This window comes from Protopterus annectens, chromosome 14.part0, assembly GCF_019279795.1.
Source record: "Protopterus annectens isolate FY-2018-M chromosome 14.part0, PAN1.0, whole genome shotgun sequence".
NCBI classification, from domain to species: Eukaryota; Metazoa; Chordata; order Ceratodontiformes; family Protopteridae; genus Protopterus; species Protopterus annectens.
In genome coordinates this window covers 608,023,489-608,051,442 of record NC_056748.1, presented here as the reverse complement: position 1 = coordinate 608,051,442, position 27,954 = coordinate 608,023,489, and the positions used below count along the sequence as shown (strand labels likewise).

At 40.1% G+C, this 27,954-nt stretch overlaps 1 protein-coding gene across 1 annotated transcript in view; it reads right to left on the bottom strand.

Moving 5' to 3' along the window:
- MSMB (microseminoprotein beta) overlaps positions 1 to 26,898 on the bottom strand; it is a 78,620-nt gene extending 51,722 nt beyond the window's left edge. The window contains exons 1-2 of the mRNA XM_044055680.1: positions 26,842 to 26,898; positions 1,692 to 1,791 (exon numbers count right to left, since the gene is read on the bottom strand). Coding sequence (XP_043911615.1) covers positions 1,692 to 1,791; positions 26,842 to 26,844 — 103 coding nt within the window. The 5' untranslated portion in view covers positions 26,845 to 26,898. The remainder of the gene's footprint in view (positions 1 to 1,691; positions 1,792 to 26,841) is intronic.
- Between the last annotated feature and the right edge of the window lie 1,056 nt (positions 26,899 to 27,954).

Here is a 27,954-nt window from a genome sequence, read left to right as displayed (position 1 = left end):
TAATATTTACTAGTATAAATAAAGTTACCCTTAAAATTTTCCAATGTTATTTACATATCAGGTAGTAGTGATTAATTTCAATTGGCTCATGGGCTACTATTAAGGAGTCTTTTGAGCTTATAGAATTTATGGGGCTCCCCTCAGCTGCTCAGTTCTCAATTAATCATCACCAGTGCTTGCTACATTGTTTCCTCATATTTATTTGTTTACTTTATTTTGTGCTGATGTATGTGAGATAAAACCATACTTATGAATGTGAGATCAAAGCATGCTTATTTGTGTGGACTCTCAAGATTGTAGCATCTCTAAGAAAGAGTGAAGCCTTTTAAATTATTGCTTTTCTCCATTTGTTTCTTTCTTTGTTTCTTTTCTTTCTATCGTTTCTACTTTAATTTGGAGCAAATTTGGAGTAAGAACATAAAAATAAGGTATGTCAGGCCTTTGAGTACTTTTAGATTGCTGTAACTACAAAAAACTCACCTAAATGTGACAAATTACATTTAGAAGCACACTTGAGTTAATAGTTTCATGCAGTTTCAGCTGAGCAGTTAATGTTAAGACCTGTTGAATACTGAGGAATCATAGTGGATCCAATTTTTAACAGTTTGTTTGTGTCTTTTTGGTTTTTCCCGGTTAGGGGTCGCCACAGTGGGACTCCGGTCCACTAATGATTGGTAGTGGATTTTTACGTACCGGGTTACCAGCCCTGATGCACAACCTTCAACGAAGGCACGCCCCATTCACGTATGCCTCCACACAGAAGATGCTCTAGCTGAGAATCGAATGGGACAATGTCTTACTATGAGGCGACAACGCTACCGCAGCACCACCACCGCAGCTTTTTTAACAGTATGACAGTAAAATATAATAATATGCATTTTGTGCAGTTTGATGATTATTTGATTCTTGTTGTTTTGAATCATTATTTCATATGCAGCATAAAAACTGGGGTAATTTTGAGCATAAAAATGCTTCAGATTTGTAACCTATGGGATTGGTTCTGTATAACAATAATTAAATCTGATTTGCTCAGTGGGCCTGCTCAGTCTCAATGTAGTGCTATATCTTAATTATTGGCCGAAACTGAGCTGGCTATAAGCTTTTACATTATTTGAATATTATGAGAAAATGACATCATGTTCCCTCAGCTCTGTGGCCTAGTGGGATGGAACCATAATAACCCAAGACTGATTAGCTGCTCGGTTGCTGGAGGAGCCAGGCAGGGTAGGGTGAGAAGTAGTGTCGTTTTGCTGCCTTGTCCATTGGAAGAAAGGGGTGGAACTTCTTTCTATCATTTGGTATGCCCTCAGTGATGGGGGCATGCTGCAATCACAGGACAGACTGCTGTTAAAAATTAGGCATTAGAAGGTATGGCTGACTCAGACTGATATTATGTGTGATGATGCTCATGATGTTAGCAGTTCTGCCCAATTAGCGAACCTTAAAAAATGCATACAAAACAGAAAAAAAGGTTCTGCAATGTGTTTCTAAATCCCCTTCCCAACCTGACTATGGCTTAGGTAGTCCCAGCCCAGGGGGGTATTACCAGAGCCACAACATGTAGAAGCAGCAGAAATGGAATGCAGCAGATGGTCATCTGGAGGTTATGGAATTTGGGGGGCAGCGAAGGAATATATTTTTCCAGTAGCTCATAAGACATGTACTCTGCTTCTTAGTTCTAATATACTGACCTTCACCAGTCTTTTCCTTGTCTTGTGATAAACGGGAACATTGTGAACTACACAGTGTCGCTGTGGCAAGCAGTCCAAGAGCAATTACCAAAATGTATTTCTGAAAAAAAAAACAAAGGTGCACATAAGTATTTTTTTTCTTAAACTGTTCCCACTGAAGATTGTTTTTACATTAACAATAGCAGGCAAAAATATAAGACAAACTCCTTTATAATGTACTGGTAAAAATGAATACTTAATCTACTGCAGAGTCACACACAAGTCTTATATTGCATACATTTACACTTCCTATGACACTGCATTTAGCTCACATGAGCCTTATATCTTGTAACATCACATACACTTCCTATAACAAGATTCATCTAGCTATGGAACTCTCTGTTCTTTTCCTGCTTAGTTTCCTGTAGCCGTTGTTCAAATTGCTTCATTTTATGTTGTGTTGGTGCTGTCTGAAGTGGAATACCATGCTGTGACGATTGGGGAGAGACAGACGAAGGCTGCCAGCCTAGTCAAATAGAATTTAATACATAACTCTATCATTTGTATAAATAAATGTAAAATACAGGCATGTGTTTTTAAATGAAAGAAAAACACTGTAAAATGTGAACTTCAAGATTGTTACAACATTGCCCCCTTGCTGTAAAGAAAAACTAAGACAAGCCTTTCAAATGTGTCTTTTGAAATTGAAATGATTTTATGACATTCTTTGATCTTTAAAGTTGGTTCCGGTCATGCTGGCTGAAGACATTCTGTCTATTGTGTTAACTAAGGACTAATTGCTAGAGTGTATATGTGAAATGTGTTTTAGTGTTGTATTCACCTGTGCAGGTGTTAGCTTGCTAAATATTGTAAATGGAGTTTCTATTAGCCTGGGAACTCAGAGCAGGTGTCAAGATGATGCAATATGAATACTGGGAAAACCTGTGTCAAAAATGATGTAATCTAGGGAGGACCCAGAGACATGTTTGTTAGTGATGTTTTATAAACTGTGTCTCACAAAAGATAGAAAGCATTTTGACTTTGGACATCTAACCCAGCATTGCTTATGCTCTTTATGTATGTAAGTAGGATTGTAGCACTGTGTTTTCTCTTAAGATTAGCTAAAGATTAGAAAGTTAGATTAAGTATTTTTCTGTGTAATCAGATCTTTCCTACAATATTATTTTACGTTTCTGTGTGATCTCTGAATTCTGAGATATCTCTGTGGTGTAGTAGTTTTGTCTTTTGTTTTCATTTATTATTATTAAATAGTTTTAAAACCTTCTACCTGTGGCTGGTTTGTGTAGAGATAAGCTCTAGAATACATTGCATATTTATAGAGGTTATTGTAATAGGCCACTCTAAAGTAAGCTTTGACTGTTAGTCATACTACCATTGGATAATAATATTGCACAGTAAAAATTGGACACCCTTTTAAGGGCCTTTTAGTAGCTGATATTATTAACTGGGTGGTGGCAGTAATTACTACCGTATAGTCTGGGTAAAGGGGCACAGCTGAGGAATCTGTGTCAGCCTTTTTCCAGGAGTGTCTGTGAAGTTGTATAAATACTTATCTCAAAGTGTGTGTGTGGTGTGTCAGCTACTTGGCAGGGACACGAAGCACTGGTTAGACAGAGAGGGTACTGGAGGTTTTAGCTTGCCTAGTTAGGCTGAGACCTAGACACTATAGCTGTGCCAGTGAGGAGTCTTATTGGGGACCTGGTAAGCAAGGGAGCAACCAGCCCCACACTGACTGTGTTCTCTGCGTGCACTTAAGGGAAATTGTACTTTACTGTGTGTATTAGTTATCCTTTTCTCTTCTATGAGACAACCTCCCTGGTGTTAGTGGAGAGGATTGAGGCTCCTTGATTGCTGAGCCAGGGCACGGTCATCACACATGCAAACATCAGAATACATACTGGATGCCAAGTTATCATCTCTCTTTAAGACATTCATTTGTGTCTTCAATTTAAAAATCAATGCATTTATATTTATTTCAGAACTATGTACAAATATCATAAAAGTAAAAAGTACAGTTGTGTAAAATCTTACCATAACAGTAGATGTCCTTGCCTTCAATGCTGTAGTATTCTTAACATATGGGATTCCCTGCCATGGAAGCCCGATGTCCAACCAGTCTACCAAGGACTCCTGTTGCTTTAAAGGTATGTCGAACATCACTCCTTGTGTAGCATAGGGCATAAAGGTGACATTCAGGCCTACCATAGTCAGAGCCAATTGCTCTAGTAGGAACATCAGTCTAAGGAACCCAAGAAGTAATCTGTACACCAAAGAAGGCAAAGGACTAGCGGGAAGGAGGGAGGAAGTGAATACTGCAGCACTGAAGGCAAGGACATCTGCCATTATGGTAAGATTTTGCACAAATGTACTATGTCCTTACATTCACTGCTGCAGTATTCTGAACATATGGGAGAGTGCCAGAGCTCAAGAGGAAACTAAGGAGGGGGAAGGAGCAGAAGAGTCCCCTAAAAAGCCATTAAGAATGGCACTAGCAAAACCAGTCTTAGCTGTGCAGACACTATCCAACTTGTAGTGCTTGGTAAAGGTATGCACAGGAGTTCAGGTAGCTGCTTCAAGAATTGACTTAGTATCTAAGCCCTTGAAAAAAGCACCAGAAGAACCCACAGCTCTAGTAGAATGAGCCTTGACAGAAGATGGGAGGCTTTCACCATGAAAAGTGTAACAAAAAGAAATAGCCTTAGAAATCCAAGAATAGTTTGCTTGGATAAGGCAAGTCCCAATGATTTAGGATGAAAAGAAACAAATAACTGATCAGATTTTCTAATAGCCTTAGTCTTACCCATATAAACCTTGAGTTGCATATGCACGTTCAAAGTATGCAGCACCCTCTCACTGTCAGTTTGTGGAGAGGGAAAAAAGTAAGCAGATTATTAGACTGATTAAGTGATAGCTCATTAACCACCTTAGACATGAAAGAAGGGTTAGTGCTGAAGGACAGTCTGTTCACATGAAATATCAAGAAAGGAGGACAAGCCATAAGGGCCTGCAACTCAGACACCCATCTGGCAGAAGTAAGAGCCAACAAAAGAACAGTCTTCCAGGAGCAATGTTGTAAGGAAGCTGAAGCAGTAGACTCAAATGGAGAAAGAAAGAAATGAGAGTTAAGGTTGTTGGAGGGGGCAGGGAAGCACCGTCTGAATTGTGCAACCCAGAAAAACATGATCCTGAGAAGAAGTCAGAGAAGACTTTTTAAAATTTATAGTGAACCCCAGAAGCTGAAGAAGGGAAACAGCAAAATAAAGATTTTGCAAAAGGAACTCTGGAGAGGACTCCTGAATCAACAGGTCATTCAAGTAAGGAAATATTTAGATTCCTTGAAGTCAGCAAAAAGTAATCACAGGAGCAAGGCATTTGGTGAACGCCCTTGGGGCAGTAGAAAGGCCAAAGGGCAAAATAGAAAACTGAAAATGCCGGAAAGCAACAGAGAAATGCAAAAACATCCTGAAAAGTAGATGGATCGGAATATGGAGATAAGCATCCGTGAAATCCAGAGACACCATATAGGCCTGAGAGAGCAAATGAGGAAACAGAAAAGTGTTAGATGGGTCTCCAAGGGCCTTCTGGGCTCTAGAAACAGTCTGGCATAGAACCCGTTTCCCCTTTGGGACACAGGCACCTCTTGAACGATACCCTGAGTCAAGAGATTTTGAAGAACCTCTGGGAAAAGGGGAAGTTGTTCCCAAGGAGGCTGAGGAGTTCCCATAAGAGGAGGATGTGATTTCCACACCATGAAGTACCCCTGATGAATGATCAACAGAACCCAAGAATCCTGAGTGATCTGAAGCCAAACAGGAAGAGAAAGAGAAAGACGAAGAGAAAGTGGAATGTGGCTAGGAAGAGAGAGACAGTCATACAGCACCTGGTTTGTCTGGAAAGGAAGGCTTTGGAGTTCCTGAAAACTGAGGAGCCTTAGCAGGAGGAGCCCATTTGCCACTCTTCTTACCTTTAGAAGAAGGGTGGGATTGCCTATGAACAAAGGCAGGCTTAGTGGGGTAGTTTCTCTGAAATGTAAGCACAGGAGAACAAAAACATGTTTAAACTCCTGTAAGGCCTTACCCTTATTCTGAAAGGACTTAAATAAACCAGCAGCTGCTTCCCCCAACAAAATTTAGAATCCAGAGGAGCATCTATCAACATAGCCTTAGTAGCATCAGGTAGAGGTTGAAACTTAAGCCAAGAATACCTCCTCATAACTGAACCAAAAACAGTAGCCCTAGAAGAGGCAGCTGCTACATCATAACTACATTTAATAGATTGATGAACAAATTGAAAGAAAGTCCCTAGCAAGGAAAGAACATAATTTTTACCCTCAGAGTCTGGAAAATCAGAAATAAGTTGACAGGCCTGAGAAAGAAGAGCCAACACATACCTAGACACATGGGTCTGATAATTAATCGCCTTAAAAGCTAGGGTAGCAGTAGTGTAAACTTTCTTACCCAACCTTTCCATAACTCTGCTATCCTTGTCAGAAGGGAATAACTTGAGCAAAGGAAGCAATTGAGATGGCTTATCAGAGGCTACAGACACTGCAGAAGGGTCAGCAGCAGGACATTTACATAAAAAATAACAATCATCTGGCACCTTATAAAACATGCCAGGTTAATTGGTAGCAGTTTGCAGAGAATCGGGCACATGAGAGGCATTGGAAAAGGCATCCAGCAAAGTAGCCAAAACAGGAGGAGTAGCTGCAGGTTTAGGAGATTCTAACTGCAAAAACTCATAGTACCTCCTACAGATATCAGAGATCTAAGCACAATCCCACTTTAAAAAATCCATCATCCATGAGAATGTGTCCCTAAAGGAAATTTCCTCAAAAGGAACACCAGGACTAATAGATTCCTCCTCCTCTGACTCAGTCGGAAGGAGAAGTAATTTGAGCAGAATAAGTCAGGGATTTGTCATTGGAATCTGATTTATCCTCAGAAGAATCCTGTTCTATAGACCTTTTAAGGGTAGCAGAGGACCAAGAAGGAGCAGGGACAAAAATCCCTTGAGGAGGTTTTAAGGACATTGAAGCAGTAAATAGCTCCTGAGTTAAGGCTTCCCAGTCACTTTCTGGATTACTAGAAGCAGAAGAAACATGTTTAAGTTTTTGTTTCTTTTTTAAGGGAACGTCTCCTCCAAAAAAACTGAGAAGGCTCAGACCCAGGCCAACAGTCGAGAACTGTAGCAGGAACTTCTTCCCCTTGGAAAAAAATCAACCGTGGTTCCTCCTGAATGTCTGAGATGGATGCCTGCAAAGCCTCTTTGGGATGTGATGCCAACTGGATCCTCACTGGCCTCCAACATGGTCACAGCAGAGAAATCCAAAACCACAGCCAGGTGAGCCTCCAGGTTTATAATGACCTTGGGAGAAATACCTGGCAGAGGTTGGATAGCAGAATATTCCGATTATACCTTTTTCACCTTCTTCTTCTTCTTCCCTAACTGCCGACCCTCAGGGTGGGAGATTCCTTACATTGTATCTTTAGCAAGGAAGCTTAAGACGCCAGTTCTCAAGATACAAGGAAAGGGAAGAAAGTCTATTGCAAAGGGTTTTTGGGACAAACGCCTGACAAATTGAAGAAGACGTATTGTCATGAGAAGCTCCTAGACAAAAAAGACACTTATTCTGGTGGTCCTTATGGGAAATCTGTTTCCCACACTGGCATTTACCCTTCCTGGATGACATTAACCCCAAGGAGCACAAAACAAGACAAGAAAAAACAAAAACCCCAGTGGGGCACTTATCTGTAACAGCAAAGAAGTCAGCAAACAAGCATTTATATTGGGCAATTTCAACTACCCAAACATAGACTGGGAGCATTACTCTAGCTCCAACACCCTAGCCCAAAGGTTCCTAGAATTTATAAACTCAAATGCTATGGAACAACTTGTTACCACTCCCACAAGAGGGGAAAACATACTGGACCTGATCATCACCAACATGGGGACTCTATGCTCCAGACCAGAAGTGTATCCCTCACTGGTAAGATCAGACCATAAACTAATCTCAATGGATATTCACATCCCAACCCCACCCCCTCCCCAGAAAACCACAGTGAAAAACTTCTCTAAAGCAAATTTCACACTCCTCAAAACCGAGGTGGAATCCTTCAAAGCCCCCGGGCCTGTTGAAAATACGGCCCAGACCGCAGAATCCTTTATAAACACATTCTATGAACACAGAACACCAACTGGCAACCGTTGAAGAAGGTAGATGAAGAGCAGGGTATACGTGATAAAAAAATCCACGAGTAAACCATAAAAAGTAAACACTCTTTAATTCCACTTAGTACCGTTCTATGAACACCTTCAGGAATGCATGGATCATGCAATCCCAAATAAAACCAAGACCCAATCCTCCAAAGGCAGATGTCCTGTCTGGTGGACCCCAGCCATAAACAAACTATACAATAGAAGGAGGAAGCTACTACATGATAGAGCAAAATCCCAAAAAGGGAAGGCATCTCTGATCAGTATTAGCAAAAAACTACGGGCACTCATAAAATCGTCTAAGGCCAGCTTCGAGAGAAAAAATGCACAGGACACTAAGGATAATCACAAGGCCTTCTTTAGTTATGTTAGGAACCTGGGTGGGAATTCCCAGATATGCTCAGAATTAGTCCAAAATGACAAAAAATACACCAAACCCACAGACATTGCCAACATCCTAGCTGACAGGTTCAGCAAACTCCCCACCAAAAGGGCAAATATCTATCCCAGCAGAGTGCTGCCCCCCTGACATCTCAGATGCTCAGGTAAGAGCCGCCCTCTCCAAAGCAAAAAACACAGCATCAATGGGACCAGACGGTGTCCCGGGCTGCGTCCTACATGAACTCCAAGAAGAGCAAAACCCAAACATAAAACTACTGTTCAGTCTCAGCCTTACTACAGGATATGTACCCAAAGAGTGGCGTACAGCAACAGTGGTCCCTCTCCACAAAGGTGGTGCCTCAACAGATCCTGGAAACTATCGCCCCATAGGCCTGACTAGCTTGGTCTGCAAAGCTATGGAAATGATCATCATGGACCTCATAAATAAAGATATTGGGGACCTACAAACACTGGATCCTACCCAGTTCGGCTTTGTTAAGGGCAGATCCTGCCTCTTAAACCTGGTCGATTTCTTTGAAACAGTCACCAAGGTCATTGATGAGGGGAAGGTGGTCCACACAGCCTACCTGGACCTCGCAAAAGCCTTCGATACACTACCACACTCGGGCATTATAGATACGCTCACCAGTTTAAATATAAACCCCTATGTCACTAGATGGGTTGCAAACTGGCTCAATGACAGAACCCACATGGTTAGAATTGCTGGAGCCATGTCAGACTCTAAACCAGTTACAAGTGGCATCCCACAAGGTTCAGTCCTGGGACCTCTCTTGTTCGGTATATATTTCTTGGAGGTACAGGCCAACACAGAAGGACTGTGGCTGACCAAGTTCACAGATGACTGCAAACTGGGCGCCATAATCGACTCTCCAGCCGACAAAAGCATCCTCCAAAAGGGCCTCATAGAAACAGACAACTGGTGCCAGAGCCATGGCCTCAAGCTAAATGCAAAAAGTGTATAGTCATCCCCTTTGGCAAAAACAAAGTGCCCACAAATTACCACATAGGTGGTAATCCATTAAATACAGAAGAAGTAATTAGGGACCTGGGGACCCAAGTTGATAGCAATATCTCATTTGACAACCACGTGGCCAAAGTGGTTAGAAAAACATTCTATATAGCCCACCTAATCATGAAGGGATTCACATCTAGATCACGGGAGGTCATCGTGCCTCTTTACTCATCCCTCATCAGGCCCATAATTGAGTGCAATGCCCCTTTTGGGATGTACCTTACCAGACACCTGCAGCAACTGGAAAGACTCCAAAAGTACCTCACCAAGAGGATCAAAGGGCTCAAACAGATGCCATATGCTGCCCAGTTAAAGAAACTCCAGCTCTACTCAGTGGCATACCGCCTGTTCAGAGGAGATCTGTGCCTGACGTATAAAGCCATGTCCAACCCAGAATTAATGGACATGCTGCACCTCAGAAAATCCAAATCCCATCGAGCCACGCTCGAGACTTGAACCTCAGCACTGAAATAAATAGGACATGCTGGAGGGACAGATTCATAACCCAGAGTCTCCCTTCACTCTGGAATAAAATCCCAGTCCAGGTTAGGCAGAGTCCCTCATTGACTCTCTTCAAGAGGAATCTTGATGAGTGGATGGGAGATCGTAGGTTTAACCTGGGTATCACTTCTGTGTCACTGTTAGACAGTGGCATAGTATACTAACCTCGAAAAAGGGCATAGCAAAATTAATTTAAAATGGGTACACACTCTGGCTAGGCTTATAAATGCCCTAGGACAGATAGCCTAGTATGAACCTATGAACCTATATGTAGTCACTGGAGATCAAAAATGCATTCAACTAGCAGAAAATGGATACAGGTAAACAGACCAACAGTAAAAATATACATTTGGACTGGCAGCAAAGAAGTTCTGATTATGGTAGACCTGAACATCACCTTTATACTCTATGCCACACAAGGAGAGTTTGGGTAACATTCAGCGTACCTTTAAAACAACAGAAATCTTTGGTAGACTGGCCAGATGTCAGGCTTCCATGGCAGGGAATCCCATATGCTAAGAAAACTGCAGCAATGAATTTAAGGACATCAAACAGATACCCACTGACAGCCCAATATAATCTATACCATTCTGTTGCAGGAATTACTGTTTATCAGTTCATATGGAATTGTTATTCTACAATACACCTTAGCACATTATTTGTTTAACTTCTGTCATTACTGTTAAAAGAAGCAATGGTGACCAATACCAAACATTTTATTTAATTTGCTATTTGTTGACCAGGTTAGCCCAACTAAGTCAGCGTATGTTTTTCAGGAGAAACCCAAGGTGGTATTCATACAGGCAAGGGAAATTTGACCTGGACTTGGGAGAACTTCTGCTTTTTATGATAGGTGCCATAAAGGATTTTACATCCACCAACTCAGGTAGATGGGAGCTTGATTTAACTTATCATGTGAAAGATAGCACACTGAGGAGTGCAGTGCCCCCCTAATGCTGCAATACGGAGTCAGCAATGTGTGGGAACAGAAGTTACAACCTTCTGATTTTCTAGCACCAAAGGGGTGCATGCTGCCTGTTGCGCTACTGACACTGACAAAAAACAGATACCTAATTGAAGGATTTACCATTTTTATAATAGTTTTTCTTTCTTCCTCAGTTTTGGTTGCCGCTGTTTATTTTAGTAGTAGTTTTTGATCTTCATATCCTTTTGAGAAGTAAGAGGGAATGTGCACAATAGAGAAATAAGTCCCTCATTAGTCTAAACAAGCAAATCAGGGTACTAGTCAAGTTTCTGAAAGCAGACTTTGAGGTAAAAATAGCCTATAAAGCTAAGGATAACCATAAGGCATTTTTCAGTTATGTCTGCAATTTTAAGACTGACACTGACACTCAACAGTGTGTGGAAATAGTTGTAGATGACATCACCTATACTCAGCCAGAAGACATAGCAAATCTGCTGGCCAACAAATTCAGCTCAGATTTCACCTCCCCATCAACCCCAGTTGTCCTCCAAAAAAATACCTTCCACCACTTCACTGCCACTTATCATCAAAGAACAGTTTGCCACTGCAGTCGCTAAAGCTAAAAACATGGCATCAGTTGGGCTTGATAATATACCAGGTTGCCTCTTAAACAGATTAAATCAGGGCTTATCGGGCTCCTTAGGATATGTGTTTAACCACAGCTTCCAGACTGACTTTGTCCTGATAGAGTGGAGGACAGCAACAGTCATCCCTCTGCATAAAGGGGGACCATCTACTGAGCAGGGAAATCACAGACCCATAAGTCTGACTAGCCTTATATGTAAAGCCATGGAAAGAATAATCATGGACCTGATAAATAATGACACAAGAGACCTCCAAACACTGGATCTGACCTAATTCAGCTTTGTCAAGGGCAGGTCATGCCTACTGAATCTGGTGGATTTCTTTGAGAAAGTCACAAAGGCAATGGCTGAGGGTAAGACAGTCATACCTCTCAACCTCTTAGAGCAAGAAATATGGACAAAGCCATAAATAAAGGGGGGGGGGGGGACAAAGTTCCAAAAATAGGGACAATTTTTAAATATTATTCTTACAAACTTAGAAAGTGGACAGAGTAAGAGGTTTTGTTTTAGCATGTGTTTTCTGAAGGATATGAAGTCTGAAACTCACATATCTGTCATTATTTTCTGACTTAAACCTTCAATGATTTGTCAAAGATTTGGCAGAAAACCACAATTTTATGAAAAATGGACCAAAATATGAGGCATAAATCTGGACATTCTGTGAAAATCTGTACAATTGAGAGGTATGAAAACAGTACACACCAGCTACTTCAACCTGGTCAAGGCATTTAACACAATTTCCCACTCAAGTATTATAAATAAACTTACAAAACTGGGCATAAATCCCTATGTCACCAGACTGATAGCCAATTGGCTCACAGATAGGACACGTGGTTAAAGTGGGTGAATCCTGATCCAAAACGAGGTCAATTACTAGTGGTGTACCACAGGGCTCAGTACTGGGACCACTCCTGCTTGGAATATACTTCTCTGAAGTCAAGGCAAATGTGGAAGTCCATCTCTGGATGAAAACGTTTGCCAATAACTGCAAGCTGGGGGCAATCATTGAATCCCTCAACAATGTAGATATCCTTCAGGAGGGTCTAGATCAGACAAATGATTGGTGCCAGAACCATGCCCTAAAACTAAATGCAAAAACATACATTTCAAATGCATTATCATATTGCTTTGGGAAGTCAAATAGCCCTGCAAATTACAATATCAATAACATGCCCCTTAGAGTGGACTCAGAGATGAGAGAACTAGGTACACAGATAGACAGTAGCCTGAAACTGGCAACCATGTATCCACAGTGGTGAGGAAACCCTTTTATGTGGCACATCTTATAAGTAAAGGTATGACATTCATTTTCAAGGAAATTATAGTCCCGCTGTACTCATTCCTTGTTAGACCAATAATCGAGTAAGTGTGCCATTTGGTATGTACTTGACTAGACATTTACAGCAACTGGAGTGGCCTCAGAGGTTCCTCACAAAGAAGATACAGGGTGTAAACAACATGAACTATGCAGATAGATTAAAAACCGTATCCCTTTACTATGTCTCCTACCGACTATTAAGGGGTGACCTATGCCTGACCTACAAGGCACTCACAAATCTAGCCTTGATGGAGTTGTTACACATCCACAAGTCAAACAGCACAAGGGCCACCCAATCTAGGGATCTAAATTAGTCAGCGACTCAAACAAAACATTTAAGAGAGCAAATATGTGTCTCAGAGATTGCTCTTTCTTTGGAAAAGGCTTCCTATTCGCATTATGAATGGCCAAGTGGTACAGTGGTTAAGGTGTATGCCTTTCACCCATAAAGTGCAAGGTTTGATTCTCACTACTAGAAAGAGCTTTACAGATTAAGCAGAGCCCTTCTCTGCCCCTCTTTAAACGTAATTTCAATCAATGGATGGGGAATCACAAATTTACACTTGTGGTAGTGCCTATGTCCCTTATACTGGAGCAATCTGTAAGATACTGAATGCACAGGCACAGATCCATGCTATTCTCTTTCCCCTAGGGGCCATATATTGCGTAAAATCTGGTTAGATTGGCTAGGTTTGTGTGGCCCTTAAGCTGTTAGATAAGTAATCTTCTATGAACCTATAATAACCAAATGCAAAGTTTGGCCTTATGCTTCATACTGGTTTTGGGATTTTTTTAAAACTCTTTTCCTGTTTATTTTTTACTAGAGTAGGAGTGGTTAATTGAAAAAGCATTTGTTCTTTCTTTGAGTTTTCTGGATTCTACACTACACATTCTACTGCAAACTTTTTCTGGGAAAGTAAAGGCTATATCTTCACATTTTGGGGTCAGAGTTTCACATTAGTTAGTTGAAATATAAATACCTTGTTAATGAGGAGAAATTAATCATAGGCACTAAACAGCCTATAATTGCAAAGTACCTTGCTAAGGCTAGGGAAAACAGCTCCTGTACTTTACAAAAAAAGCACCAAACCAGGCATGTCCAAGGGTCAGCTTCCGGTGATTTCTCCTGTCCACCTGGTGAATCTGGGCATACTGGGGCAATGCAGAAATTACCTCATGTACACAGGCAACCCACTCCTCCTACCACTCAACACTACAACCTGTGAGAGCTGCACTTACATAGCCAAACTAGAAGCAAAGCTCTCTCCACCCAAGATTGTGCTAGACAGTCAAGAGGAGAAGGTTAACACCCGCACTACACCGCAAGAACACATAGCCCTTCTAAACCCACACCACCAGCACCCACACATAGCAACATTAAATCCACATATGCAGAGGCCCTTAACTGCTTTCCAAGCAACAAGGACCTCTGAAGCTGAAATGCAAACAAACACTAATCACAACCAAAGTGTCACATAGCTCACAACACCAGTGTGCCACCCAGCAACAGCCCCTAAGGCAAGACAATGTACCTAACACTTTAGTCATAGGTGACTCTATAGTCAGGCACACTGATGTCCCACTCACCAGGCTGAACAAGGAGAAAATTACAGTCAGCTGCCTGTCGGGTGCCAGGATCTACCACATAATGCATGCACTCAAGTCACTCCACAACAAATACAAATATGATTCTGTCATTTTCCATGTTGCAGTGAATGACTTGAGACATACCTCCTTGAACTACATGAAAAGAGACATGGAAGAGCTCTCGGATCATGTGGCCCAGGCAGGTATGACACTAGCCCTGAGTAGCATCCTGCCTTCGCCCAGAATGATACCACAATATAAGGACAAAATGATTGACTTCAACAATTGGCTAAGCTTCTGGTGTCATTCAAAGGGGATGCAGTATCTGTCTGCCTGGGATGACATGATCGACAGACCACAATGCTTTGCCAGAGATGGTCTACACCTGTCACCCCTGGGATTCAGGTTACTGGCTAAGGCTCTTGCGACTCATATAGTGCCTTTTTTAGGCAAGGTTCAAAGGACAAAAACCACCACCATAACAGGTACAAGCATGCAAATTCTGAAGGTAATGCTACTCAATGCTAGAAGTCTAAACCTCAAAATGCACTCTCTCGAGGCAATCCTAAAAATGGAGAACATCGATATCTGTGCAGTAACTGAGACCTGGTTCAAGGCTCCAGAGAGCACCACTGAAATACCAGGCTACAACTTTCACCACACTTTTCAGCCACCAAATCAGGCCCAAAACACTAAAGGTGGAGGAGTATCCATATTCACTAAGGATATTCACACCACCAGGCTAGTTGCCCAACATAATGCATCTGAAATTTTCCAGGTGCAACTAACACTAGGTAAGACTGCAATCCAAATTGTAGCTTTCTACAGATCCCCCACCATGCCCCAAGATTCTCACTACACCTTTCTAAACATACTGGAAAATATTAAGATACAACCAAACACCCTAATACTGGGTGATTTCAACTACCCTGCCATTAACTGGGAAAACTACTGTACCAACACCCTTGCCCAACGGTTCTTGGAATTCATAAATTCCAATGCCCTGGATCAGCTAATCCATAGTCTCACCAGGGGCTCCAATATCCTAGACCTGGTCATTACCAACATGGTAAATTGATGCTCCACACCTATGGTCACCCCCTCGTTGGTCAGGTCTGACCAAAAGCTAATCACGCTTAACATCCACATCCCACTCCCAAACCCCAGTAAGGAAACCTCCATAAAAAACTGTATGAGCAAATCCACTCATGCATGAATCGTGCCATCCCAAATAGAACCAAGATGCTCTCCTCCAAAAAAAGGAAGCCAATCTGGTGGTCCCCTGCCATAAACAAACTTTACAACAAAAAGAAGAAACTGTTGCAGAAAAGAGGAAAATCCCGGGATGCAAAAAACTCCCTTACTAGCCTCAGTAAGAAGCTGAGATCCCTCACAAAATGCTCCAAAGCTAGTTATGAAAATAAAATTGCCAAAGATTCCAAAGACAACCACAAGGCATTCTATAACTATGTCAAGAATCTAAGTGGCAATGCTCAGACCTGCTCTGAGCTACAACAGAGTGACATGAAATATACTGATCCCAAGGATATTGCCAATATCCTGGCAGATCAATTCCGTGCCAACTTCACCCCCCCCTCTCACCCCCTAAACAGCCCATCTCAATACCGGAAGATTGCCAAATTCTGGTAATAACGGCCACACAGGTAAAAAATGCACTCTCCAAACCTAAGAATACAGCATCCATGGGACCAGATGGCATCCCCGGCTGTGTATTACATGAACTACAAAATGAACTGGCACATCACCTTAGTGTCATGTTTAATCATAACCTCACCTCAGGCTTCATGCCCACTGAGTGGTGCACAGCTACAGTTATCCCACTCCACAAGGGGGGGGTCCACCTTGGATCCTGGGAACTACTGCCCCATCAGTCTGATGAGCCTGATCTGCAAGGCCATGGAATGTATTATCATGGAACTTATAAACAAAGACATTGGCAACCTTCAAACACTGGACCCCCATCCAGTTTGGGTTCGTGAAGGGCCGATCTTGTCTCCTGAACCTGATTGACTTCTTCGAATCAGTCTCCAGAGCTGTGGATGAGGGTAAGGTGGTCCACACAGCCTATATGGATCTTGCCAAGGTCTTTGACACCATCCCCCACTCTGGAATCATAGATAGACTTACTAAACTGGGCATTAATCCCTATGTCACTCGATGGGTTGCCAACTGGCTTACTGACAGAAACCACACTGTAAAAGTAGCCGACTCCAAATCCAGCTCCAGGCAAGTGACAAATGGAGTACCTCAGGGTTCAGTCCTGGGACTGCTCTTATTTGGCATCTACTTCTCTGAAGTACAGGCCAACACTAAGGGACTCTGGCTAATAAAGTTCGCAGATGGCTGCAAACTGGGAGCCATTATTGAATCCCCAAATGATGTGGATACTCTACAAAAAGGCCTTACAGAAACAGATGTTTGGTGCCAGAGCCATGGACTCAAGCTCAATGCCAAGAAATGTATAGTTATCCGCTTTGGGAAAAAACATATACCTGTGAATTACCACATAGATAGCAGTACACTAAACACCGAAAGTGTGATAAGAGACTTAGGGACTTAGGGACACAGGTGGACAGTGGTCTCACCTTCAATAACCACATCGCCACAACAGTCAGAAAATCCTTCTATGTGGCACACCTCATCACTAAGGGCTTTTCATCCAGAAAAAAGGAGGTCATTGTCCCACTGTACTCATCCCTCATTAGACCCATTATAGAATACAACACCCAGTTTGGTATGTACCTCTCAAGACATCTGCAACAACTGGAAAGGCGGCAGAAATATCTCACTAAAAGAATCACAGGCCTAAAGCAGATACCCTACGCTGACCGCCTTAAAAAACTCCAGCTATACTCTGTCGCATATCGTCTACTCAGACGTGATCTCTGCTTAACATACAAGGCCATGTCAAACCCAGAGCTGTTGGACATGCTCCACTTAAAGAAATCCCTCAGAGCCACACACTCCAGGGATCTAAACCTTGTCATCACAATAAACAAAACATGCTGGAGGGATAGGTTCCTGACCCAGAGACTCCCCAGACTCTGGAATAGACTGCCCATACATGTCAAGCAGAGCGCCTCTTTGGCCCTCTTCAAAAGGAACCTTGACGATTGGATGTGAGGAAAGGAAATTCACCTCGGGGATCACGTCAGTCGCCCTGCTAGACAGAGGTCCAGGGAAGTAAACAGTGTGGGAAGAAATAGCCAGGGAATTGTTATGGCTAAGCTTGTATAGGTCCTAGGGCCGATAGCCTAGTACCAACCTATGAACCTATGAACCTATGAATCTTCAGAATGGGGAATTTACAAATACTTAGATTAGGGAACTTGTAAATGTACATAGGTTCTGATTTCAAAAGACTTGTTCTTGGTATGACTTACTTCAGTGTAAACCTGCTTTATAAATAGGCCTTACACTAGAGGAAGTTACTTAAACTGAGAGCAACTGCCGAAGTGCTGGAAGACAGCAAATGTGGTATTCATCTACAAGATAGGGAAAATGAAAGTTCTGAGGAACTACAAGAAATGTAAGCCATAACCACTGGTGAGAAAGGTCACAGGGTTAGTCATAAGGGAAATGCTGTTTATTTTCCTAGAGGATAACAATCTCAAAGACAAAGGTCAGCTTAGGTTCATGTACAGAAGGAGATGCTAGCCACGCTTGATTCAATTTTATGACAAGGTTACAGAAGAACTTGACAGTGAAGCATACCTCTCAACTTCTCATTGCAAGAAATCTGGACAAAGCCAGAAACAATGAGGGGAGAAAGGCCCAAAGATGGGGACAGATTTTAAATATTGCTCTTATAAACTTTGAAAGTTGTTAGAATAATAGGTTTTGTATTATTATGTATTTTCTGGATGACATGAAATCTGAAACTTAAATGTCTGTCATTATTTAGTATTATTTAGTGACTTCAATCCTAAATGATCTGCCAGAAAACCACAGATTTTATGAGGAACAAACCAAAAATAAGAGGAAAAAAATCTGGACATTTTGTAAAAATCTGGACAGCTGAGAGGTATGCAAGCAAATGCAGTCTATACAGAGCTTATTAAGGCCATTGACTTGATTCCTCTCAGGTGGTTGCTATGAAAACTGCAGAGGCTTGGGGTGTGACTAGAACGGAAGAAGTGGATTGCTGCATAGTGAAAAGGTAAGCAATAGAGGGTTGCTGTGGCGGAATGATGTCAGGCATAAGGAAGTGACTAGCAGAGGATTGCAGGGAGCAACCAGGAGGCCTGGACTCGTTCCTGTATTTGTTTCAGATATTTCAGAGGGAAGTGAAAACAGGATTAATCTCTCTCTGCTGAAGACACATATACAGCAGAGAATTTGTAAAGGTTGACTAAGTGAGCAGAAAGGTGGCAGCTGAGGCTCGTTGCTGAGACATGCAAAGTACTGCACTTGGTCTATAACGTTTGGGTAAAGTATTAGCTAGTAGGAGTAGAAATAATGTCAAAGGACCATTAGAAGGGATTTGGGACTGTTTAAGATACCTGAGTTAAGACCACCAGAAGTGGAGTACAGGGAAAGTTGCAGCAGCTAACAGACTTCTGGGTTCTATTCTCAGAGGCATACTGCTTTACTGTGTCCTGGTCAGATTACATAATAAGTACTACTAGTGTTTTAGAGATTATGCAAGGACAGCGACACAAAGCTGCTGGAAACAGTTCAAAGAAAAGTCATAAGAAGAGTAGATGTGATTGATGGGAAAGAATATAATGAAATATTAGAGGGTGTTAAACTCTTTTCATCAGAGACTAGAAAAGACAAGGGTGTCATGAGATAGGTGCATCAGGGCAATGACATGTAAAGAATTCTCCCAAATACTGGACTGAGAGAGGGCAGACACAAGCAACAGAGTGTAAGGACCACCAACTCCCTGCTTCTTTAAAATGCTTCCTCACAGACAGGGTTACAGATTTTTGGAATACACTACTTGAATGACTGGTAGACAGAAATCCATGCAGGTATTCAAAATGGTATTGGAAATGTGCAGAAAGAGGAAAGGGAATGGAGGGAAAAGTAGAATATTAAGTGCATGTAAAGGGTAGATTAAATAGGCTAATTGTCTAATTCTGCAATCAAAGAAGCATAATGAAGTATCCCTTGATGTCCTATATACAAGAATATAGCCCACATGGCTTTATGTGAAGTTATAGCATCTCAGAGTGATTTCTATAAGTTTTCGTATTTCTTGAAAACTGAAATTATTAACGTTATTTGCTGAAATAAATATTATCAAATCATATATCCCCATACAGTTGCCATAACTGAAGAAATGAACCTGCAACACCTCCAAGAAGGCAGCTTTAATGGACTGCAGCAGTTCAAAGTCCTAGTAACAACAGTGCCTGTTATCATTAATCAAAACTAACACACACATTTTCATGAAGTATTGTTATTTAAAAACTAGCTGCCACTCTGTAACTTGGAGCTTATCTACTTAACAGCTATTTAGTAATATTACAATATCCCATAGTAATAATAATAAGAGGCCGCAGTGGTGCAGTGGTTAGCGTTGTCACCTCATAGCAAGAGGTTCTCCAGTTCGATTCTCAGCTGGAGTGCCTGCTGTGTGGAGTCTGCATGTCCTCCATGCGTTTGAGTGAATGTTAAAAACATGCAGGTAGGTGTGTGTGTGTGTGTGTGTGTGTGTGTGTGTGTGTGTGTGTGTGTGTGTGGGTGTTCCTTCTTTGAAGGTTTGGTGCCGGGCTGGCAAGTCAACATCATAAAAATCCACTGCCAATTATTAGCAGACCGGTGATCCGCTGTGGTGACCCCTAACTGGGCAAAGCTGAAAGATATTTAATAATAACTAAACTGCTTATTTTTTCACAAACTGTACATATTTTAGCATAGGGAGTAAGTCATCCTGCAATCACAATGTGGTGGCTGTACCCACACACTCACCCATACTTCTTAACCTCTTAGTAAAAGAGTTCTGGACAAAACCAAAAATAAAGGTGGAACAAAGGCCCAAAATTAGGGACAGAATTTATGTATTGCTTTTATAAACTTAAAATGCTGCTAAAATAACAGGTTTTTGCATTAACATGCATTTTCTGAAGGATATGAAGTCTAAAACTCAAATATCTGACATTATTTAGTGATTTTAATCCTCCCTGATTTGTCAGAAAACAACACATTTTATGAAGACCAGACCAGAAACCAAAAATATGAAACAAAAATATGGACATTCTGCAAAGCTCTGGACAGGAGAGAGGTATACAGTCCTCTCTGGCTAATTATGTTTAATCCAATGTTACTCCATTCTAGTGAATTCTACAATAATGGCAAAATGTTAGAGTGGAGATAATTTAATAAGGTTAGAGTGGTTTGTACTCATACTGGTGGCATAGGCAGGTTTCCCCCTTGCATAAAAGTTTATTTATATTTTATTATGTTCAGTTCAGCTACCCTGTGTTTCTGTGAAATGAGATTTGATGGTGTCTGTCACTTGTTTAAAATGGGATCCAGGAGCTGTGTTTTGATGAGTTTGATTTCAGAACAATAAACTGGAGACTCTATTAAATGCCTGCACAATAAAATAAAAGTTTTCAGCTCTGTAGCCTGAATCAGTAAGAGGTATGTGATATGGCACTTTTTCTTTTGTTTATTTTATACAAGTATGTTTTCTTACTCTAGTTTTGAAAAGCTCAGTTAAATCATGCAGAAAGTGCATTTGCCATCCCTTTTTCTTTTGCTGAAGTAGCACTCCTCTGAATGTTGGAGCTCTTCGTATCATAAAACAAGTAGCAAATACACGTGCCTCTTAAAAAACATAAACCTAAGATGCTATATGATCCAGCTTGCATTAACAATGGCTCCAGGTACGATTAAGGCATTAACTGTACTCTTCAGCAAAGAAGTCCTACAAAATTCACCATGACCACTGAAAAAGATGAATCCCCCTACAACCAATCTTAAGAATGCCTTTAACTGTACAAAACTGATACAATAAAACAAAAAGAACAACAGGGGCTGGACAGCTTAATCACAGTGTGTTCCTAGCAACATGCCCCACATCACCTGCTTCCAGCAACACTCATAATATATGATATAGAATGGTTCCATATTGTTGCTTAGATAGAGTTTAATCCTGCTTACACAAAACAGAAAATCATTGAGTCATAAATGTCAAATATTATTTTCTAGGCATGATGACCCCCCTTTCTATTATTTATTGTGAATCTTAAGGAATGTCTGTCATCAAAATGGAACTGGAGTTCTGTAATCACTTAATCCTACTTTTTTGTATGTCTTTTGCAATTCTAGCATAATTTTCTTCCTTATATTAACATCTGGTCTTTCCCATTTCTGACCCCCACTTTTGTATTTTCTACCCTGCTCCTATGACAATGAATACACTGTTATGGCATGCCATACTTTTTTAATAACTGAATTTTTCTCCTTTTGACCTTACCAACCACCCTCTTAGCAATAAGGCTCCCTGTTAAAATGCTGAGTGCCAACAAGCCAAAAAAAAAAAAAAAAAAAGACTGGAAACACAGGAGGAGAACGTATTTAGAAAATCGCTCTTCTCCTTTAAACTTCTTTTTGCGGGGGGGGGGGGTGGCAAGCTGCTGCCCACCTCAGATGTATATATAGCAACACTGAGATCGCTATACCTTGGAGAAAAAGGAATATTCTGAGAAACAGCATCCTGGACTTAGTATATGTAAGTCTATTCTTTTGGCCATTTAGTCTCCTCTTGCAGGTCCTGACATTTCAAATGGTTACCCAGCCATTCATTTGTATCACCTTGCAGAAAAGTTAGACCATTCCTGTCCCAGTCAGGAAAAGACCCCTAAAATATATTTGATCCCTGATGGAGGGCATTATTCCATATGTTCCCCTTCAGAGAAGAGAAATGAAACTTTTAGGTCTTCGTTCACATGAAAGGTCTCCTCACTCCTCATCTATTTCCCTTCTAACAGCAGCTGGTGGCTTCATTGATGTTGTCTAGAAAGCACCCTGTGCTCATCTCCACATTTTCTTGGATGGCCTCTTTGGTTTGAGTGCACTGTGTACCACATTTACCTAACAGCTGGTCCCAATCCTTTAACTCTCTTGTACAGTGGGTAACTCTTACTTCCTCTATCAGGGATGGGTGAGCTGGTAATGGTTACTCCAGTCCTACTAGCATTTGAGCCACTAGATGATCCACTTTCATCTGAGTCATAGTCAGGGCTGCATCCCTTTATGCCATGTGGTTTATGGTAGCATTCTTTATGGTTTAAATGGTACTGCTGTTCATGTCAAGTGTTGACAAATTCCTTGCTCTTGTAAATTCTACCTGCTTATTTAGCCTTTAGCTTGATGTTCTGCCTTGTCTGCTTTAACACTGCATCTGCTGCTTTTCATTTTGTTATCCTGCTATAATTTTACCCCACACTCTGGCTTCTGATGAATTCTGAGACGCTAATACTTGTCTTAAGTCAACATAGTGCATACATGTTTTGCAAATACATGCATTATCCTATAAAATGTGTGCATTTTTTATCTGTCCTACAACTTGCTTCTTATTCCTTTATTGCATTTCAGCCTGTAGCCACTACTGTATTTTCCTCCCTATATATTATTTTATTGTTGGTAAATGTTATTGTGGAAATATATTTCAAGATTTTGTTTACCTTGGCCTTCACTGAAAATGTGCTATGACTAATTGGACTTCAGACAAACAAGCATGCATGCAACAAACAAATAAAGCAAGCTATAAAGAAAGTAACCACAAAAGTCATCCTGGTTCTCTCTTTCAGCATATGAGAACAAATGATACCATCTTGAAGAAACTTGAAGACATATGAATATCTTACTGATTAACTTGTAAATGCCTATACCTAACAATATGTTGAGAAAAGGAAAGAGTTTAATCTTTCATAGTCCTTAATATTTTGATGCGGTTGCAGTTCATAGTTACAATTTTTTACTAAATTATACTCATAAATATTACATAATTGGAATTCCCCATCCATCCACAACACCTTTTTCCCATTTTTGCACATAGGGTCTGGGTGTTACTTCAACAGTGACAATCATCTGCAGCCAAGGTTCAAACACACACACACACACACACACACACACACACACACACACACACACACACACACACACACACACACACACTTGCAGTGGAACTTTCTTCACAAATTTAGAGGGTGTCTGTGTTAATTGTATTCACTGTATATTCTGAAACCACTGAGAATACTTTCACCTTATGACAGCTATAAAAGTTTGACTCAAAACTCAAAGCTTATAATAAAAATAGTGGACAAAGGCCAAAAACTAATTTTATATATTCATTTTACTCACTTGAATGTTACTGCAATAAAATGAATGCATTAGGAACCATTTTCTTTAGAAAGAAAGATCTCTAGCTTTAGTCACTACTGCTGTTGATGATTTAAATAATTATTGTTTTGCCACAAAATCAAACAAATTATGACGGGAAAGAACAAAACTTTGAGGAAACATCAGATATGACTCTGAAAATCTACCAGTTTTGAACAGTTTGTCTTATTTTAGACACTGTATGGGTTAAGTTATATACTGGAAATGTACCTACAGAACACAAGCTGCAAATAGTATATGTGAATCAAGCCCAAGTGTGTTTGCATTGTTAGGGGGTCACAGTTAGTGAAAGTCACGTTTTGTGACTAAAGTCATCATTCATCAACTCAAAATAGTTTTGTACAGTTACAAACAGAAGGATCTCAAGGAAAATAATGGTTAACGAATGAATACAATGCAATGCAAAAATATTCATCTGCATTTCTTATACTCTCTTTCTATTATGTGAATCCTCTGTTAAGAAACTATTTTGGCTGTTGGTGAGATCTCCATTTTCATAACATAATCTTGGATTAACACATCTACTGATATCATTTAGACAGTTCTGCTGTGAGAACCATAGCAGTTCAGTATAGCCTGCCACTAGAAATGAGGAAGGTACACTGAGGCTGGAGTGAACCTGTGCAGAGAAGGAATGTGGAATGAACAGATGAAACAGCACAACCTTAGTACAAGGGAAAACTATACTGACTGTTGCTGGAAGTAAGAACCATAAGAATACATCCACTGTCGATGATCCACAGAATCCATGGCAAAATGTATTCATTGTATGGGTCATGCAAAAAACTTACTTTATCTTATTTGCTAGCCTGTTAAGGAAAAAGACCTTGGGAATGCAGAAGCAGTTTAACTTGCTTTCCCCTATGAACACTAAATCACAAGTAAGAGAGGGACAGAACTTACATTTGCTTAACTCCAATTTTAACAAGGCAGACTATTTAATAGCCTCAAAGCTTCTGCTGAAGAAATCAGAGAAACACAAATAAATTAAGTTGTACATGATAAGAACTTCACTCGCTAACAAGCAGAGTACCATGAAATTTAGTCTTGTGTCTAGTCTATTCCACTGTATTCAACAGTGACGGAGAAAGTTCCAGTACATCTTTAAATCTTTACTAGATTACTTGTATTTTTTGTAGAAGAAAGGCACTGGTCAAAAAAGACAACTGTTTAGGGATTTGTAGAAGTTACAGACATGGTTTGTAAACTGAAGCAGACTGCAGAAAGTTTAATTTGTGCAAATCAGGACCCAAGTCTGAAACATGAGACTTGATGGGATTAGATGGGGCATAGGCTGTACTGAAAATACCCAATGGATATCCAAAAGTGATTTTCTTAATAGAAAAAAAAATGCAGCAAGAAGGATAAGTATTTTTGAAGAGAACTGATAGCAGGAATAAGTATGTATGGTGTAACTGGTTTAGTACAGAAGATTTGTAAAAATATATCGCAAATACTTCAGTAATGCTGCATTAGTTGAAAGGCAGACAGTGCAGAGCATCAGGTGTTGTCAGATCTTTATATTCAAACATTGTCTGTAATTCTGTAAATTATTGAGATATGCTTCAAAAATAAGTTGAAATACTTTTGGGGGTAACAGTTAAAGACAAAACTGTCCAATAATATGTCTGGTTTTACAATTATTTACATTTATGTTGCATCCAATATTTTGTTGACTACCAAAAGCATGAAACTAAAAAGGGTAAAATATTATACCTGAAACATGTAGTGCAGATTGTATCACTGTGAGAGGTGGACCCATAAAAATGTTTCCGAGTTTTTCTTTAGTATCACATGTAATAGAGACATTTAAAGAGGCCATGAGACCTTTTGCATTGAACACAACTACTTGCAGAACATATGGTTTAACAGTTAATTTACAGGATAACCCATTACGATAACAATACTCCATTGTGTTGCATTAGTGTCAGAAATGGAATTTGAACCCAAGTTTTTGAAAGGGCCTAGTAATGTTCTAATATTAAAAACAAGCATGGATCTGGTCAAGACTGTTATGTAATATCAACTTGCTATATGGCACAGTAACTCATAGAGTAAGGCTTCTGTTTCACAACTTACAGGTAAAGTGTTCAGCCATGACCTCTGATTATTCTCTGCATGGCATCTGTACGTATATTCGGCTGAGTCTGCAACACTGTTCTTTGTGGAGTCCAGTTTTCTCTCCACATCTGCAAAATATATTGCACGACTGGCTATATTAACTGTCCAAGAATATCGCTTTTACACTTACTCTTACTTTTGTGGGTTATGCTGAAAAGTGTCCACAGTGACTCACTTTGCTTGCTAATGAAAAACTACACATAGACAAAGGGCTTTGCTGCACAACAGGCATATGTTTTCATCCTTGGGGGCTATATATAATCTTTCAGATAGCTATACTACTCAAGGAATTATAGTATGTTTTTCTACAGAGCAGATAATAAATATATGGAAACTCTAATATGTTAAGTTATTTTTTACTGCTATGTACTTTTTATTTGATACTATAACTGCATAGTACACAGGGCTATATATAAAAATGAGCTTAATTAATTCTCTGAAGCAAACAAGAAACTCTCTGTTTGTGTTACAAATGAACCTTGACTATGTTAACTACCATGATATACCCAGAAATTGAGGGTTCTGATCAGTTTACAGACATTTTCTACTACAGGTCCTATAACATTTTTAGGTAATCTGATCATAATGTTATAGTTTTTCTAAGGTTGTTCATTCTAGTGATGTTATCTGGACAGCCAGTACAGGTGGTACAAGACAGGAATACCATAAAAGCACAACAGTTTTGCACCCAGTTAACCCTGGAATTACTGTTTGCTGCATGTTTAGTTTCTGCTGCTTACCATTCCTAAATGTTATTGCACTCCTATCATCCAGACAAGGCTGTTGAGTCACATCTGACTCCTATAGTAGCCCCAAGAAGAGCCTACACCATCCAGAGTTTACTAGGCAATTATGGAATGAAAATAAACTTAAATTACATCGCCTAACAACTATTTGCGACACAGTGTATGGTTTACTGGAAGTATTTTGTGATAATGAAACAGTATTACTTTTTACTTTAAGCATCACTTTTGTTACAAATAAAATACTTAGAATACTAATATAAAAAAGATCCTTACAAGTGATTAAAAATTCCAGCTTACCATTGTTAAGTTTATAGTGATGTCCAGTAGAAAAATTCAGTTGCTGTGCATGGCGATTGTGTGTGTGACTTATATACTACAATCTGTACAGGTGCCACCCTTCCTTAATGACACCCTTCCCTGGGAAAATATTTGTTCTTTTTGAAATACATATTCAAAGTAAAGACAGCTTGTGTATAGTGGCCCATTTGCAATGTTCTGATGTGGCTGTCACAGAGAAGCTGAGCAAACATTACCATTGTGCAATCAGGTGTGAAGAGCAAAGGCTACATCAGCAGTTATCAGAAACAAATATGTATTTGCTCTCCTTACTGAAATTTTAAGTTCCAAAATTTCAAGAAAAGAGCTATAGTTTTAAAATACATTGCTTAAAATGCTGCCAGAATCCTGATTTATGCATGTTGTCATAGCTTAATGAATGTTTCAATGTTTGTGTTAGAACAGACTTATAAACTTCATGTGAGGTTAAAGTCTGTATCTTGCTATGACAGGCTTATAAATACTCTTAATAAGCAGATTATGTATATATATATATATATATATATATATATATATATATATATATATATATATGGATTCACTTTGCATGTGCAACATTTTAAAACATCGAAATTCATATGGCCGAGACCATATAATCAACCCCCTACACCCCCCACACCCCCTGCTATTTAAATATACCAACTCCGAGATCACACTACAGCGAGGAAAAGGTAAAATATCCTGTTCTGCACTGTATGAAGATCTCCGCTTAACACATTTGATGTTTTAAAATGTCGATTATATGGTCTCGGCCATATGAATTTTGACTTTTTAAAATGTCAAGCATGTACAGTGAATCTATATATATATATATATATATATATATATATATATATATATGTTTGTGTGTGTGTGTGTGTGTGTATAGATATATACACACACACCCACACACACACGCGCACACACTCACACACACACACACACACACACACACACACACACACACACGGAATAATTCAGCTGGTAAGTCAAACTTACAAACCTTGCATATTCAGTAGTAATGCCATGTCTTCCTTCCAGACAAACACAGAGCTTAGAAACAAATATAAAGCAGCCATCCATATTACAAGAGGC